Here is a 17,839-nt window from a genome sequence, read left to right on the forward strand (position 1 = left end):
GCCTTCAAATCCTTTCAAAATAATCGTTGCTTCACTTTTCCAGTCTTTTGTAATGCTTAGACGAGATTAAATCAATTCAACAGCCTTTGACGCTTTAAGTCTTGCATCTCCTGATGAACTTTAGCTTCTGGTGATCTTGCTTCTGATGACGTCATCACTTCATGAGCACTTTTGTCTTCAGGAGCACTTCTCTTCAGACGCTTTAAGCTTCCTTTTTGTTGATTCATTTGCTCTCTTTTGTTCTTCTAGAACCTAATAATGATTCCAAGTTTTTTGTCTATGATCCTGTACACTTGAACAAATATTAGCATATCCAATTGACAATTTTTAATACCTTATTATCATCAAAACTCTCAAAGGGTAATGTTAAACACATTTTGTTCCAACACATTGTAGGACTTCCCCTTTTATCAATTCACATAAAAGTAGTTCTACCCAATGTGAAAATTTATGTTTAGTATTTTAACTTAATTTTCACACATGTTACAACATTTTGGGTCGCAAAATTGATATGTATGAAATTTGTCGTTGAACACACTAAACACTTGGTTTAGTATTTAATTATTTTGAACTGAATTTAAATTTTAAAATAATTTTATCTTAAGAGTACCATATCCAAAAAAAACCGTACTAAAGTTTCCCAAAAAAAAAAAATCGTACTAAGGAATCCCCCAAATATTAGTAAATGCTGAAATTGAATGAGATTAATACAACAGCCAATTTGTTCATGTGGCAATAAATAATTATCTGAGATGAGATGACTGAAGTTTGTGCGCAGTCTTATTTTAACATTTTATAGGTTAGATAGCTAGATACATAAATGATCCAATATTGATAAATTTTGCTTGTTAAAAACAAATGATTGTAGGTTTATATAAAATCAATGACTTTCAAATTTTTACTCTGAAATTATGTATAAAGATAATTGACTCTGATAAAATTCAAAAATGATTTTAATGCATAGTGGGTTGCCAAATCCACAAGATGGTTACTAATTAAGGCAAGCATTTTCCTTCTGCCCATTGGTGAAGTCCTTCAAGTTCAAGTTAATCGGAGCCAGTTAACTTTTATAAATTCATTTCGGTGGTCTCGGATCGATTAATGTCCCCACTTTAACGAAACATAACTGATCCATGTTTCTTGATGCTTCTTGATTGGTCTTTTCTGAATACTTGGATGGGAAATAGAAGACGGATTCTAAGGCAGAATTAAACTTTAAAGCCTTCCTTTTTAAAAGCCAATTGGTCCTAAACCTGAATTATCAAACATCAAACACAACACTGTTATCCATAACAGGAAAAATATTATAGTAAATAGAGCATCTAATTAGTGTACATTTGAATTGACTCTAAATGTCATCTATTATGGCTTTTACATCTCAAAAATCTATAATGGATTTTAATGCATGTTTGCATTTGCAACGTGATTTTGTTGATGTTATGTACTCCCTCCGTCCCTATATATAAGCCCCTTTGCTTTTTTCACATTTATTAAGAAAAGTTGTTAGTGTAGTTAATGTGTCTATTTTATGTGTTAATATTATTAAATTGTCTTTTGTTTGTATGTGTATTAAGTTTGACTTTTTGTATTTCAAGACAAATTAGTAGGATTAATTAGGGGTATGTTTAGGAAAATAATAATAAATGCATCTTGTAATTTGAAAAGGAGTTTACATTTAGGGACAAAAATAAAATCAAATGGGTGCTTATATATAGAGATGGAAGGAGTATTATTTTAGCATGTTTAGTTTTGTTATTCATTACCGGTTCTAAGTTCTGAGTAAAAAGAGAAAGTTGTGTTATTTTTGAAAAGTAAATGTAAAACTTTGTTCAATCTCTTTGATATGATTCGAATACGCAATAGTGTGAAGGTTAGGTCATTGCCCGAAAGTAACACACCATATAGCTCTAGTATAATGTCTAATGAGTAAGGGTCACTACATTGCTGCCTGGATGTAGTGAAAAATAAGTAAGGATTCCCACTTTTTCGTGATCGGATGTGGGTAAAGAAGGTGGTTGAGTAGAATTTGTTTCGGAACATTAAAGATAGACACTCTTACAGGAAAATCTACGGAAAGAGTGGACAGTATGATTAGGAGGAGGATCAATTTTATTTTCCTGCAAGAAACTAAATGGTTGAGAGAAAGGGCAAAGAAATTAGATAGTTGATGATTTAATCTTTGTTACATGGAAAAGAATAGATCGAGAAATAGGTTATACATTATCGTTGACAAGCAGTGGAAGAGGCTTATTGTGGATGTAAAGACGGTAGGATATCGGATCATTACCCTTAAAATTATAGTGGAACAAGATATCTTAAATGTTATTAGTGCTTACACACCTCATATTAAAGTATTGATATGAGTTTTTTTTGAACAAGAGTATTGGTATGAGTTAGAAGGCTTATGTCAGGATATACAACTAGAAGAAAATATTTTTTTAGGAGGTGATCTAAATGGTTATGTAGGGAGTGTATCAAATGGTTTTGATGGCTTGCATTGAGGTATAGCCTTGGGACGGTTACGGCATAAGGTAATTCCATCTTGGATTTCTTGTTGATTTTTTATCTTACTATAGCTAATAAGTGCTTTAAGTAAAGAGTGGAACATCTTATCATATATAATAGTGGGGTGGCATGTTCACAGATAAATTTCTTTCTTATTAAGAGTTCAGATAGAAAATTATCTTGGATTGTAAAGCTAATCCTAAAGAAAGTTTGACTACTCAACATAGAGTATTGGTTATGGATGTAAGGATCAAAATTGGCATGAAGAGAAGAAGCCACACGGAAGCTCCATGGATCACGTGCATTTGAAGGGTGAAAAATAAATGATTTTCCAAAACAATATTTTAGAGGAGGTTTCAGTCAGGCACAAGGAAGCGCAAATGATAAGTGGGATAAGATTACACAAGATATTAGAAAAGTAGCAAAAGAGAAGTTGGGAGAATCAAGAAGTTTTGAACTTAGGGGTAAAAATCCTTGGTGGTAGAACGAAAATGTTCAAAGCAAGATTAGAATCAAAACACAATGTGTCGAAGATTGGTCTAAGTGCAAAAATACTGAAACTTGAGAAAAGTATAATTCAAGTTTTTGAAAGGTTATACCAATCCTTAGGCACAGAGGAGGGAGAACGATATATATATACACACACACACACGAGTTTAGCTAGAAGACACCCTTTAGTTTTTAGAAAGGTATCTTTTAGCAAATGCCTATAGGATAACTTGCTAAAAGACACCTTCATAAAGGGTGTCTTCTAGCAAAACCCTATATATATATATATATATATATGTCAGGATTTGTTGACATCAGGTGTAAGTCTTATCATGCTAACACATTTACACCAAATCTCAACCATTAGTTTTAGTTGATCCTAAGGTTCAAATTATTTCAACAAAAGAAACTAATAAACCACACCGAATGAATCCGTTGTACAATTCTTTCTTTTTCTGATCTTCCCATACCTCATTCTTCAAAGTGCACATTGACCCACTTCTGTGGTCAAACTTGTAACGCCCTATTTAATTATTTGATTATTTTATTGGGTTTAAAGTCTATTTATATGATTTATGTGATTTAAATGACTATGTGGTGTGTTGTTATTTTATTAAGTGACTTTATTTTATTATTTAATAGAATAAGATTTGAAAATAAAATAGTATTGAGATGAGGGGCTGTTTTGAGAATTTCGAAGAGTTTAGTGGAATAAATGGAAATAAGATAAAGAGGGTTGAGGAAATAAATAGGAGAAAATAAGTCAGAATAGTTTTCACGTGAAACAAGTTTTTTGGAGGAAAGGGAGAAACCAAGAGAAGAGGAGAACCAAAGAGGAGAGGCTGCCGATCGATTAACCTAAGGTAAGGGTGGGACTAACCTTCAATAATTCTGAGTATGTAATTCTGAAAATTGGATTTAACAAGTTGTAGCACAATTGAAAATGCGGGGCACAAGCGTCTTTTCTTGCTTTTATTTTGGGTAAATTTTGCACTTTTAGCCCAAACCCAGGTAGAAACTCTCACTATGAATACCAACCTTCCTCATTCAAAATTTCTCGTTCAAACTGAAGCAGTTCAAGAGGAAGGCTACTTTGGAGATTCGGGAGAGAATCTATTTTCGCCTCAATTTTCTAGGGTATGTTTTTATTTTTTATATCTTGTTTTTTAGTTACCATGTGGTGCAAAATCTCTTAGAGATTAGGTCTGAGATGATTCTGATGTAACCCTAATTGAACCATGTTGCTATGAAACTCTATTATTGTGAAAATCAATCTAGTTTTATTCAATTCAATTGTTCTTAATGATTTTTATAGCCTGATCAAATATAAACATGATTTCGTGAGAATGAATGACTACTGACCATAGCTTTCAACTTAGACCTAATTGAATTGTTCAAATAAACAGGGTTAGTCTAGGAATGAATAATCGTTTATTTGTGATATTAGGTTAACGTTCTTCAAACCTTCAAAGAATATTAGATCACCTAAGGAATTAGGGACTGTAATCTGAGAAGAGGGTCATAAGTCAAGGGATTGATTAGGGCTATTTTAGTTAACCATCGTGAAATTAGAGAAATATTCATAAGAAATAGGTGTAGTGTACCAATTAGGGGAACTCAAAGGATTCGAAAGACCTAGTCACATCTCTCTCTATCTTTTCCAATCAATCTTATTTTCTATTATTTACTTTTTATGCACAACAAACCTACTGCCTCGGGCACTGAAATAAACTTTACACATCCTATTTCATAACGTTATTGCTTACTTGAGATTAACACGGTCCTCATGAAAACGAACTTAATTGTTTTACTTCAATAGTTTTTAGTACACTTGCTAAATATCTATCAAAAGAGTATATTGAATGAAATTTTAACAAGAGGTGAAGCATTTCTAGTGCAGAGGTGAAAGTTCGAGATTATATCATAATACAAGTTACACGGTTTAAATATATTGGTTCAATAGTACAAAATAACGAAGAAATAGAAGGAAAATTAAACCATTGAGTCCAAGTTGGGTAGTTGAAATGGAGGAGTGCCTCAGATGTTTTATGCGATGCAAAAGTAAGACATAAGTTGAAGCAAATTTTTTATCAGACACCGGTAAGACCACCGACGTTGTACGTGACAAAGTATTGGGTGATGAAGAACCAACAAGAGCATAAAGTAATGTAACACAAATGAGGACGTTGCTTTGAATGTGTGGTAAGTCTAGATGTTATAGAAAAAGAAATGACGACATTAGAGGGAGTTGGGGTAACACCTAGTTGGAAAGATGATAGAAACTAGACTTAGGTGGTTTAAGCATGTAGAGAAAAGACTTGTGTATTATTTAGTTAGGAGAGTAGATCATATGGAGGGAAGTCAGATCACTAGAGATAGGGTAGACACAGAAAAACGATAAGAGAAACAATTAGGAAGGATCTAGAGATAAATGAGTTGGAGAAATACATTATTTTTGATAGAACTCTATGACATCGTTTGATTCATGTAGGCTTTATTTGGGAGTTTGGAGGGAAAGGGAAGGGATGACTTTGGGGGATGAGAAATATAAAGGAAACTGGTGAAATCTTTCACATTCTTTTGAAATAGTATTTTTTTCCAAGAATGATAAAATCATACTTATGATTTATATATTTTTAATGTTAAGAATATTAAAACTACGTAGATTAAATTTGAAGAATTTATATAAACCCTCAAAAACATTAATATATAACTTTTTAGTTCCCCCAAATAAGGAGGGTTTTGTATCATGAAGAAAAATTAACCCCTCAAAGTCCTCCCCTCCCAGTGTCATCTATTTCTTCCAATTACTCCTTCCTTTTTTTCCAATACCCTCTATTCTTTTCCTCTCGAAACTTGCAAATAAAGCAGTAGTCGACCTCATTTAATGAGATAAAGTTTGGTTGTTTTTGTATGTATTATTTTAGCGCCCATGTGATTTCATACATTTAAAAATTAACCATAAATCTAAAACAGTGCTGACCCAATCCCTTATTATAAACACTAACCCTGCCACGCTGGACTTAAACCCTAATCCCTCAAGTATTCTCCCTCCCAAGCTTGCATTAAGTGCTCAAACTTAACTGCCAACTACCCACTAATGAACCTTTCATATCCCTCCATTCATCAATTGCATTTGTATTGCCCAAGGTGTCTCTATATTTATATATATAGAGCTCTCGCAGCACAACACTCAAGATCATGAAAATGCATTTTTTTCAAAGCCAAGTGAAAGTACCAATAAAAGTTCCACTTTATAGCTGAGCACTATATTAGACTTAGTATCAGTATGCTTCCTCCGTTATTAATTATAAGTAAAATTGATTTTTTAGGTTTATTCAATTAATTATGTATGTGATCCATATTCTTAACTACATACATTATTAATTTGAATAAGCATAAAAAGTAAAATTTTCTTATAATTAAAAACAGAGAGAGTTCTTATAAAGTTCATTGGAAATATCATCACTATGGACGGTGCACATCTCTCCATAACAACATTAGAAATATATCATGTGTATTATCACTATGAGCTGTGCACATCTCTCCAAAGCCAAGAGCAATAAATCATGTATAGTATGAAAGAAAACACTAAATTTAATTTCATATACTATACATCTTTTCTATATCTATACATCAGATGCAATTTTTTTTTTATATCTATACATCTTATGCAATTTTTTTCTCTCCTTTCATTTTTATCATTTTTGTTCTCTCCTCTCTTTTCTATGATTCCATGGCATTTCCTCATAATTTTTTTGAAATAATATTTGCTAGCTATTTTTATTGCTGCAGAACATATGATGTGAAGCTTTTTATTACTTTATGGGTGCTGCAAGCATACGAGAAAGCATATATTATTATCTTAGTTTTGAACCCTCAGTTGACACTTCTAAATTGCATCTGTATATTTTTATCAACCTGTTCTTTATTTATTACCATTTGATATGTAGAGGAGTATTTGCTTGCGGATGAACAACAATTAATGTCATTTACATTGCCTTAATTGTATATTTTGCAGAGTAAAAAACATTTTGTGTGTCTATGTTGTAAGTGAATAGAATTACATGTGTAAAATTGAAGATGTGTGTTTTTCACATGTTTTTTGTAAGCTTTGAGGTAAGTTGATTAGATGTAAATGTAAGTTTTATTTGTCAATAAAGGAATTTAATCCAAAATATCAACAAAATACGTCTACACAAATATGGGTTAAAATTTTTGGATTATCACAGGAATATTGGAGGAAGAATATTATTTTTTCAATAGTTAGTGGTATATGTTCACCTATCTGCACTGATTCTGTAACTGCAAAACCTATGATTGAAAGAACTTTTAGTCAATATGCAAGGGTTCTTGTTGATGTTGATTTAACCCAACCTCTGAGATATAATTTGCTTGTAGAAAGAAGAGGTTTTGATCCCCGTGAGCTTAGCTCAGTTGGTAGGGATATTGCATATTATATGCAGGAGCTGGGGTTCGAACCCTGGACACTCCACTTCTCCACAATTAAATTGTGTGAGCTCTAGTCACTAGGCTACTTGACCAAAAAAAAAAAAAAAAAGAGGTTTTGCTTTTTATGTGGACCTTGAATATGAATATGTTCCGGACTTTTGCACAAATTGTAGAATGATAGGTCACCACATTAATTTCTGTAAGAAGTGGAGCAACCAATTAGAGCATAGACAGGAAAAAAACCACAATGTGAAAAAGAAAAAAAACATGAAAGTTTTTATGCAGACCAAAGATGGTAGAAAGGAGCATGAAAGAAATAAGGATGTTGTTGATGTTGAAAAGGAAGTAATTGATGTTGAAGCAAGAGAGGTAGAATAACAATGCAACAAAAATGAGGAAGATATAGCTCAAAAGAAATACACTGACAAGGAAAGAGCTCCAATCATAGATCAGACTCCTGAGGACTTAATCAAAGTATAGGACAAGCAGCTAGAAGATGAAATCAATCAACATTTCATGAATGAAGGAATTCCAACACAGAATGAAGATGAACAAGAAGATTCAAGCTCGTAGGGATCTTTTATGGATGCTACTCAGACACAGGAGGACTCAATTGATGATACAGCTCAAAGTAAAAGTCCTAAGGATGCTAATCCAGTTAGAATATTGAGGGATATACAGTTTCTAAAAAATTCATGGGCTCACATGATTGAGAATAATAAAGAAGAAGACAGTTTGTCAACAAAGTCACCTCCAAATGCAGGAGTTTCTAACCAACTCATTGTGGATCAAGATGGCTTCCAGCTCAAGTTATCCAAAGGGCACAAAAAAGATTGAACCAATTAAGCAAGGATACCTATTCAACCAGATCAAAGGTTCTTTCTAGAACTTTGAAATGAAGTGTCTTTATTGGAATGTAAGGGGTTTAGCTAATGCCCCATCTAGATTAGCCTTGAAAAAACTTATTTTACAAAATAAACGAGAGTTTGTTTTTGTCTCTGAACCTTGGATAAACTTTGATGATTTTCCTAGAAAATGGCTTATTAACCTCAACCTTAAGCTTTTTGCTATGAACACTAGACCTAACATGTCACCTCACCTTTGGTGCATATGTAAAACCAACATTAACCCTGTACTTTTAGATGATCAACATGTAACCTTCACCTTCTCGGAACATGACAAAACCTTTGCCATTTCTGCTATATATGCTTCAACCAAATACTTAACCAGAAGAACCCTTTGGCATACCTTATCAACCATTAATTCTCAATTTTCCCTCCCTTGATGTTTTATTGGAGACTTCAATTCTATTTTGGGTGCTCATGAACATATTGGTCGAACCCCTCCAGCTAGAATTCCTATAGAAGAATTTAAATCCTGGTCTGACTTAAACAACCTCATTCACCTTCCTACTAGAGGTGCTGAATTCACATGGACAAATGCGAGAGGTGGTGTAAGACATACAAAAAGAAGACTAGATAGATCTTTTTGTAACCAAGCATGGCTAGATTTGTCTTGCTCAATGTCAGTTTCAACTTTGATTAAACACAAATCTGATCATTACCCCTTGTTGTTTGATATGCAAGTTAACAGCGATACTTTTGCCTCCCACTTTAAATTCGTGAGAATGTGGACTACACACCCTGATTGTAAATCAGTTATCAAGGATAGCTGGAGACTTTATGTGATAGGTTGTCCAATCTTTGTTCTTAGTTCTAAACTTAAAATATTAAAGGATACCTTGAAAGTATGGAACAAAAACTGTTTTGGTAATGTTCATACTTTTGTGAAGCAAGCTGAACAAGATTTAGAAACTGTTCAGGAGCTAATTCAGGTTTCTGGCCACTCTGATGAGTTACTAGACGAAGAGAAGAAAGCTCAGAAACACTATGAAGAACCTTTAAATAGAGAAGAATTGTTTTGGCGAGAAAAAGCTAGATTGAATTCGCATTTGGATGAAACACTAAGTACTTCCATATAATTGCAAAAATCAAAACCTCAACCAAACTGATCACAACTCTTCAAGATGGTGAACATGTTCTCACTGTAAAGAACCAGATAGCTGATCACATAATTTCTTATTATAAAAATCTTTTTTGTACTAACTTTGTTTTGCAGGATTAGTTACTTGCTGAAGTAGTCATCCCAAATTTGGTCACTCTTGAAACCAATACATTGCTAATTGTCCTTCCATCTCAACAAGAAATTAAGGCTGCAATTTTCTCTGTAAACAAGGACAATGCTCCAGGTCCTGATGGTTTTGGAGCTTTTTTTTATCATCATTTTTGGAAAATTGTCAAAGAGGATGTCACCGCTGCAGTGTTAGAGTTTTTCACTACCAGCTGGATAATGTCTGGTTTCAATTCTAACATCATTGCTCTTATTCCTAAATCACCCAATGCCATCTCAATTGATCAGTTCAGACCCATAGCAATGGCAAATTTAAAATTTAAAATAATCTCAAAGATTATTGTTGTCAGGCTTGCTCAAATCATGCCAAACATCACTTCCCAGGAACAGATGGGGTTCATTCATGGAAGAAACATTTAGAGATTGCCTCTGAAGCTGCTAATCTTCTTCACAACAAATCTTTTGGAGGTAACCTTGCTCTAAAAATCGACATTACTAAGGCTTTTGATACCTTAGAGTGGTCTTTCTTGTTAAAAGTTCTTAGGAATTTTGGTTTCAATGATACTTTTTGCAATTGGATTCATGTCATTATGAACCTTTCTATCAATATCCGTTAATGGCAAAGCCAAAATTCTACCTTTTAAAGAAAAAAAATTTGCTGGTAAATTTTGAGAATGACTCTGATGCCACTCCCGCAAGGCCAATTTATTCAACTTTAATTTTTCTTTCAACACAAAACCACCCCATCCTTCAACATGGAGGGAATTCCACCTTTCACGAACAAAATTACTCTAACCCGGAATATTTTCCCAACATTTTAACAACCGTAACGGTCTTGGACCCCAATCATCCTCATCAACTGTGAGCACTAAAGGACAATGATCAGACAACCCACGGGCCGACGCCATCTGAAAACAATTCGGCCAAGACAAGCTCCAGCTTTCTGTAAGTAAGAAACGATCTAACCGACTCATAGATTTCCCATCCCCCGGAACCAAGTGTAACTGCGACTCCGGAGAGGGAGATCTGTCTGTAAATTACCGTCAATAAAATTATTAAAATGAGCACTACCTGCTTGGCTAGAAACACCGCCCATACTTCTCCTTTTTATTAGTTAATTCTTATTATTTATTTTATTGTCTATGGAACATGATTTGAACGAGTGTTTTAAGGATATTTAACATAAATATTACATGATTTTTATTATATTATACATACTTTTAAATAAATAAATTATATTTTATTCACATAAAGGCCAAATGATAGAATTGGAAGATCGTTGCCTTGGTGGCTTGGAATACTTTTAGTATTTAAACTTGCACCAGGAACTCCCTTAAAGTTTTTTAAATAATTTATTTTAGAACGATTTTATTCTCAATATTTTATCGCTAATATGTTCTTTTATGTTTTCTAACTGCACAGGTCAAAAGTCTAGTAATATAAAAGGCATTTTTTGTTGTTGTTTTGTCGTCGTCGTGTTATTTTAGTGCCAATTGTAATATATAAAACATTTTTTAAATGACTACCCACTCTAATACCTGAATTAGTCATGGGCATTCTAGGCATAGCCATGGGCTTTCTAGGCATAGTCATGGGCTTTCTACGTTGTAATGGTTGTTGTAGTTCCATGCGGTCAATCACAACAGCATTTGATGTTAGAAATGTCTTTGCCACAGAAGCTGCATGCTCTATACAACACCTAACAACCTGCACCAATTTTCAACATACATAATACAATAGTATACTACGTTTGTTTCTAAAAATTATGCTAATTATTTTTACTTATATCTTCTGTGAGGCATTTAAATATTTAGTATGAGGAGTGTTATTTGAACAACCATTTTCTAGGACAATTTGTGGGACAACAAAAATAGAGAAAGGAATGCGAGTCTTGGCACAAAAACCAAAGCAATAGAGAGAGAAAATAAGAATATGATGTGAGTATGAGAGAGAAAGTTGTCACAAACGTTGTCACAAAATGGATGTTCAAATATCATTTCTCATTTAGTATACCTTTGTTGGATCCATGATTCTAGCCTTCATGAGATCCTCATAACAGTCTCTAGCAGCATTGTAACCAAAATTCATGTTATCATCTGCTAAAACCTGCATGACAGAAGATATGCTATTGAGTTGAATTTATTAAATGCAACAAAAGATCCAAAAAATCTCATTGAATAATTTATCTCTTACAGAAAACAGTTTCTCAAGAACCTCAGGACCTTATCTATGACAACATTGCCATTTACACCGGCATTTTTCGCTATCATTTTAGTAGGATAGCTCAAAGCTCTTTTGAAGATTTCAGCTCCAATCTACAGATAACATTACAAATAACTGAATAAGATTTACATATCTATTCAAACCAACAAAGGGATACAAACCAAAAAGTATGCTTGCACCAGATGCACTTCAGATTGAAGACGTGTTCGGTTTCCGACACTGACATGAGTACATGACATGACACCGAAATGAGCTTACATTCATTCAACCTTTCCATTTTTTTAAATAGTTACTGATGTCGATTTATCAGTGAGCGCGTATGTGGTGTCTGTCATAAATTGTGCTTCATAGATCTTTAAATATGATGATGCAGAACTTAATTGTATGAAACAGATACATTACCTTTTGCTCTTCATTGTCCAGGAGAATTTTTATGCTATCCACCTTCTTGGATAGTCTTAGAAGGCTACAGCCACCACCAACTACTACACCTTCCTCAATTGCTGCCTGCAATGTTCCAAATTAGAATATAGAAACTGAACTATCGATGATTTCAAACCACATTGAAGCAGAGAAAAAGGAAGTACCTTGGTTGCATTTAAGGCATCTTCTATTCTTAATTGTTTATCCTTCAACTCTACTTGTGTTTGTGCTCCTACCTATAATTTAGATTCCGGTTCTTAAATATAAATAAACTATATCATAAACAAAAATGAAAATAAAATGATTGATTTTATATTACCTTAAGAATGGCAATGCCCCCTGATAATCTTGCTATCCTTTCATTCAATATCTTCTTTTGAAAATTTTCTTCAGTATTCTACAAAATACGAAATGGATGTTTAACAAATCCTTTTCAGATGTTGTTAACTAATAACCATGCATCAAATTCATTCTAAAATTATACAATGATCTGGTTTTCTCTGTACCTCAACAAGGATCTTTATTTGATTAACCCTCTTTTCAATTGCTTCTCTAGTACTCCCATCAGTGACTAGTAGGGTAGAATCTTTTGTAATGACAACTTTGGCAGCGGAACCAAGCACATCCGTGCTGGCTTTTTCTAAGGTGAAACCCATGTCTTCTCTTATTACAGTACCTAATAAGTTCCAAGAATGCAGAGTAAATATTAGTAGAGAATGAATTGAATGAAGACTAAGATCAAAAGCTAGTGATGGTTTCTTCCACCATGTATTCTACCATATTGTTCAATTCACTTGGTGGCCCCCACACTGTGGTAGGATGAAGTCAGAGGATCCTGTTGGGTCATGAGGCGAGCTCAGGGGACCGTCCACATCGAGGCTAGAACAACCATACAAGTAAGAGAGACACCACACTCTTACCCAAAACCTTAAGGCAATGAGTTTACGGGTCCTCTTTCTTATAAGGTGTTCAACATTTACTTTTCTATCCGATGTGGGACACATAACTCACACTTGTACACAACAACAGATTCCCTAGTCCAGCTGGAGGTGGTTGGATTTTCACAGGTCGAAAGGGTTTGATTCATGTTTGTTTTGCTATTGGTTTAGGCATTACTGGTTCTCTCATTGCTCAAATTTGTGTTTCCATGACCGCGATTGAAGTGGCTTATAGTAGAGGCTCAAAGCATATATGATTGAAATATGATTCTTTGTTAGTTGTTCAAGCCTTTTCCTCTATAAATTTGGTTCCTTGTAAGCTCAATTATCACGGAAGAACTGCGTCACACTTGTCTCGTCCATGCAATACAAACTTTCTCATATCTTTAGAAAATTGTATTCTTTTCTTATTCATTTAATGAATTATTATGGTATGCTGGAAATGATTGCCAGACTTGTTAGTGCCAGGCAGTGATGTTTTTGCATAGTGCATACAATTTTTTTTTAAAGAAAAAGTTTTGACAACTAATTTTGATGTTATCTTTGTGATTAAACACAATTATAAGTATCAAAGAATTCGACTCAAATGGACTTCTCAGTGAACCATATTGTAATGTAAAGTCACAATTACAGGTCATTGAAGTACATAATTTAAGTAACTACATCAATCTATTTCTAAATTATTTAAAAATATCTTCTAAGTAGTTATTTCAAAATATCAGCAAACAAAATACAAGCTTCTAAATTAAATTGAGTAATTGATTTTATACCTCCAGTCAAGATGGCAATATCTTCTAAGTAGTGACTCTTGCGTTCCCCGAAAGCAGGAGCCTTAATAGCAGCAACCTTAAGCACACCCCTAAGTTTATTTTTAATAATTGGAGCAAGAGCATCCTGCTCAATTCCCTCTGCAACTATCAAAATTGGAAATTTCTCTTTCACTGCACTATTCAATATGTTCAGAAGCTCTTTTGGATTTGTGATCTTTTTGTCAACTAAAAGCAACTGCAACAAAAGATTCATGTACGGCCTAATTATTTTATAGAATTCATGTGAGGGTTTTAATAAACTAAAGTTGTTATACCTTGCAGTTGTGAAGATCTACTGTCATCTTTCTTCGATCGGTGACGAAGTAGGGAGACAGATAACCGCGATCGAATTGCATTCCTTCTACAATCTCTAGACTATTCTCGATGCTTTTGCCTTTTTCAATTGTCACTACTCCTTTTCTTCCTACTTTATGCAAAGCCTCAGAAATCATGTTTCCGACAACATAATCGTTCCCTGCGCTGACTTCTGCAACATATTTAAGTTCATGATCCTCAACCTACAAATGCAAACCCCAATGTGTCTGAATTCAGCAAGAGTTTCCAACTACAAGCGAGTATTGATAGGAATAACATTCATGAGATTTTAGATCATTGTTAAGAATTCGACATTGTAATTTTCATTACTTTTCTAAAAATGGCCATTCATCTCAGAGTGTGTAAACAAAAATCCTAGAAAAACGGATAAAAACCAAACACTCCATATTTCAAAATCGGTATTTTAGAGTTTTAAAACACAAAAATTTTGCTTGTTTTCTGCACCGTCTGATCTGAATCAAACATCCGGCGATGTGATACCAGTGTGAATCCGTGACTGCAGCAGCTAGATAGTAGAGCTTACGTCTCTAGACATCAAACTAAGTTCATTAACAAGTGCTATTGCTGTTTTCTCAATCCCACGAGCAATTTGGACAGGATTCATTCCAGCTGCAATAACCTACAAGAGAATAAAAAGAGCACAAATTTAAGAAAACCCCTAAAGTCAATAGCATTTGTGGCGTAAGCATATAATGGAAGCTAATATTTCCCAAACTTCATTTCAAATTTTGGAATATTTTGGACTTTTTAGTGTTGTTATAAATGTCAATTTTCCATTAAAACTATTAAATATGGTAACATCTAATAATGATATTTTGATTGAAGTAGATGGAATACTCATGTATGGCTTGTTATATGTACCTTCATTCCCTCTTTGATTAAGCCATGAGCAAGAACAACAGATGTAGTTGAGCCATCACCAACTAAGATATTGGTTTTTGCACCAGCTTGTCTCACCAATTTAACCCCAACATTCTCCAATGGATCTTCCAATTCAATCTGAAATTAACAACATCAGCACAAAACCATGTTCCTAGAAATAAGAACAAAATTAAAAAGGATTTCTAAGTAGACTAGGGTTCCATTGCTGGAAACAAACATAATCACTAACTTACTAACATCTTTCTAACCACGGTCAATAATATTTTTTTTTTGGGTAAATATCTCTTTTAGTCCCAGTAATATTAGTGAATTCCGGTTTTAGTCCATGTAAAAAAGAAGATTTAGATTATGTCCCTGTAATTTCAGATTCTTTCACTTTTGGTCCTCCTTTTGACACAGTCAATCAATTGTGATTTGATAACGTTAAACTTTACACTATTCAAAGTTAATTAAACCATAAGAATGTGGTAAATGGTAATTTTACGGGTGAATGACTAAAAAGAAGGAAAAAGAAAGAAAGAAAAAAAACCTCTTTCAGAACAGTTTCTCCATCATTTACTATCCTGGGTGGCCCATACTTGTTGTGCAACACAACATTTCTTCCCTTAGGACCCAATGTAACACCAAGCAGCTCTGCCACCAAGTCCACCCCTGCCTACACCACAGAAAAATTCACTCACTCATTCAATCATTTCTTATGAAAAGAAATATTTAAACTAAAATTGTCAAGATAAAAATAAATGTAGAATGAATGATACAAGAAGCTTCTTTGTGGTTGAACCATCATGGTTGAAATAAAGATCTTTGGACATAGCTTTTGTGTTTAATACAAAAGAAGATGAATTTCGGTGTTTTGGAATTGATGATGGATTAGCAAATGATAATGTAGCAAATATAGGTGATGGAGAAGATGTCATGGTTTTGATTTTCTTGGTATGTTTGTTGGAGTAACCAACAATTTAGCTGTGCTTTTCACTATGCAGAGCAGTAAGTTGAAAAATACAGCAATGTTTTGGAGTTTGGAGAATTTTGGTGGATAAGAGTAATGGTGTAAAGAGCAGAGATATCTTTTCCCGTTATTTGCTAATGAGAAGGTAGAGGAAAAATATCTTACAACTATTTTTGGCTCTATGCAAGCAACCCTACTTTTTAATTTCTTTTTTGCTTTTATATTTTCTATTTCTATTTCGTTTTTTTCTTGTATTTTTTTTCAAGGAAACTCTTTATCATCCCAAAGCTTTATGAAAATTGTTGTTGACACATTTGGTTTGGCTGAAAAATACATGTAAAAGACGAAAATGCTCATCGGCAGTTAACTGCCGAATTATGGAACCGGCTGTAGTTAACTACCGAGAAACACTTCGGCAGTAAACTCCCGAGGAAAACTTCGGCAGTTAACTGCCGAGGAAACTTCAAACTTTTTTTTTTTTGACAAAAACCATAAATTATCATTATTAATATTTATTGATTTTGAATGATTTAATCATTATTTTTGTACGTTTTAAACAATTGCAGTATTATACTTATGCATATATATCTTAATAAGAATAACATTTAAATCAGTGTAAAAATTAAGCATTTGAATATTGTTTTGCACATTACTTAAATAAAAATAAGGCTTAAGTGCAGTTTTGCCCCCCCTATTTTGACTAAATCGGAATTTTACCCCCCCTATTTTAAAACTCGGAATTTTACCCCCCCAATTTAATGATTTTTGGAATTTTACCCCCCACCACATTTGAGTGCATTTTGGCTGATGTGACGGTGGTGATGTGGCTTTTAAAATATTATCTTATTATCCATCTAATTAATTATTTAAATTAAATAATTTTTAATTACAAAAAATAAATAACATTTTAAAAAAATCGAAAAAAACTTTAAAAAATGCAGAAAAAAATTCTAAAAAATAAAGATAAAATGTAGGAATACCTTAAAATGCAGAAAAAATTCTAAAAAATACTAGAAAATAAAGATAAAATGTAGGAATTACGAAAAAAAAATCGAAAGAAATAATTCTAAACAATACTAGACAATAAAGATAAAATGTAGGAAATAAACCAGAATAAACGAAAAAAAAGATTCCATTAAAAATACATGGAAAAATAGTATAAACGGAAACAAAAGATTCCATTAATAATATATGATTTTATTTTAAGGAAAATGATTATTATTATTATTATTATTATTATTATTATTATTATTATTATTATTATTATTTTATTTTAAGTTACATTTTTTATTTATTAATTTTTTCTTTTTTTTAATTCAGAATATTTAATATAAATAATCTAAAAAGTTGGATATTTTTTTAGTATTATTTAAGCCACATCAGCACAGCCACATCAGCCAACTTCTGAAAAATATTAAATTGGAGGGGTAAAATTCAGATTTTTAAAATAGGGAGGCCAAAATTCCGAAAAACATTAAATTGGGGGGGTAAAATTCCGAGTTTTAAAATAGGGAGGGTAAAATTCCGATTCAGTCAAAATAGGGGGGGCAAAATTGCACTTAAGCCTAAAAATAATAATAAAAAAATCGTTAAAATAATTGTGCACAACGATTTTTTTTATGGTATAATATGTTGTTATATTTTCTACGTTAAAATAATTATGCACAATTTTTTATTTATTTAAGTAATTTGCAAAACAATAT

At 33.0% G+C, this 17,839-nt stretch overlaps 1 protein-coding gene across 2 annotated transcripts; it reads right to left on the reverse strand.

The window, feature by feature from the left end:
- Positions 1-720: 720 nt before the first annotated feature.
- On the reverse strand, positions 721-16,294 carry LOC120580586 (chaperonin 60 subunit beta 4, chloroplastic). 2 transcript variants are annotated; one of them, XM_039834553.1, is made up of 14 exons: positions 15,946-16,294; positions 15,717-15,842; positions 15,167-15,304; positions 14,829-14,924; positions 14,245-14,487; positions 13,931-14,165; positions 12,729-12,898; positions 12,542-12,619; positions 12,387-12,458; positions 12,202-12,306; positions 11,799-11,891; positions 11,590-11,682; positions 11,115-11,283; positions 721-1,253 (listed from the first exon to the last, which is right to left on the reverse strand). In XM_039834553.1, exons 1-14 carry the CDS (start codon positions 16,102-16,104, stop codon positions 1,231-1,233), a joined length of 1,800 nt encoding a protein of 599 aa, XP_039690487.1. In that variant the 5' UTR covers positions 16,105-16,294; the 3' UTR covers positions 721-1,230. The 2 variants fall into 2 exon arrangements, 1 of the variants encoding a protein (XP_039690487.1); XR_005646350.1 differs by lacking the exon at positions 721-1,253 and having other exon boundaries at positions 11,235-11,283; positions 11,770-11,891.
- Between the last annotated feature and the right edge of the window lie 1,545 nt (positions 16,295-17,839).

The sequence above is a fragment of the Medicago truncatula genome, chromosome 5 (assembly GCF_003473485.1).
Source record: "Medicago truncatula cultivar Jemalong A17 chromosome 5, MtrunA17r5.0-ANR, whole genome shotgun sequence".
Lineage (NCBI taxonomy): Eukaryota > Viridiplantae > Streptophyta > Magnoliopsida > Fabales > Fabaceae > Medicago > Medicago truncatula.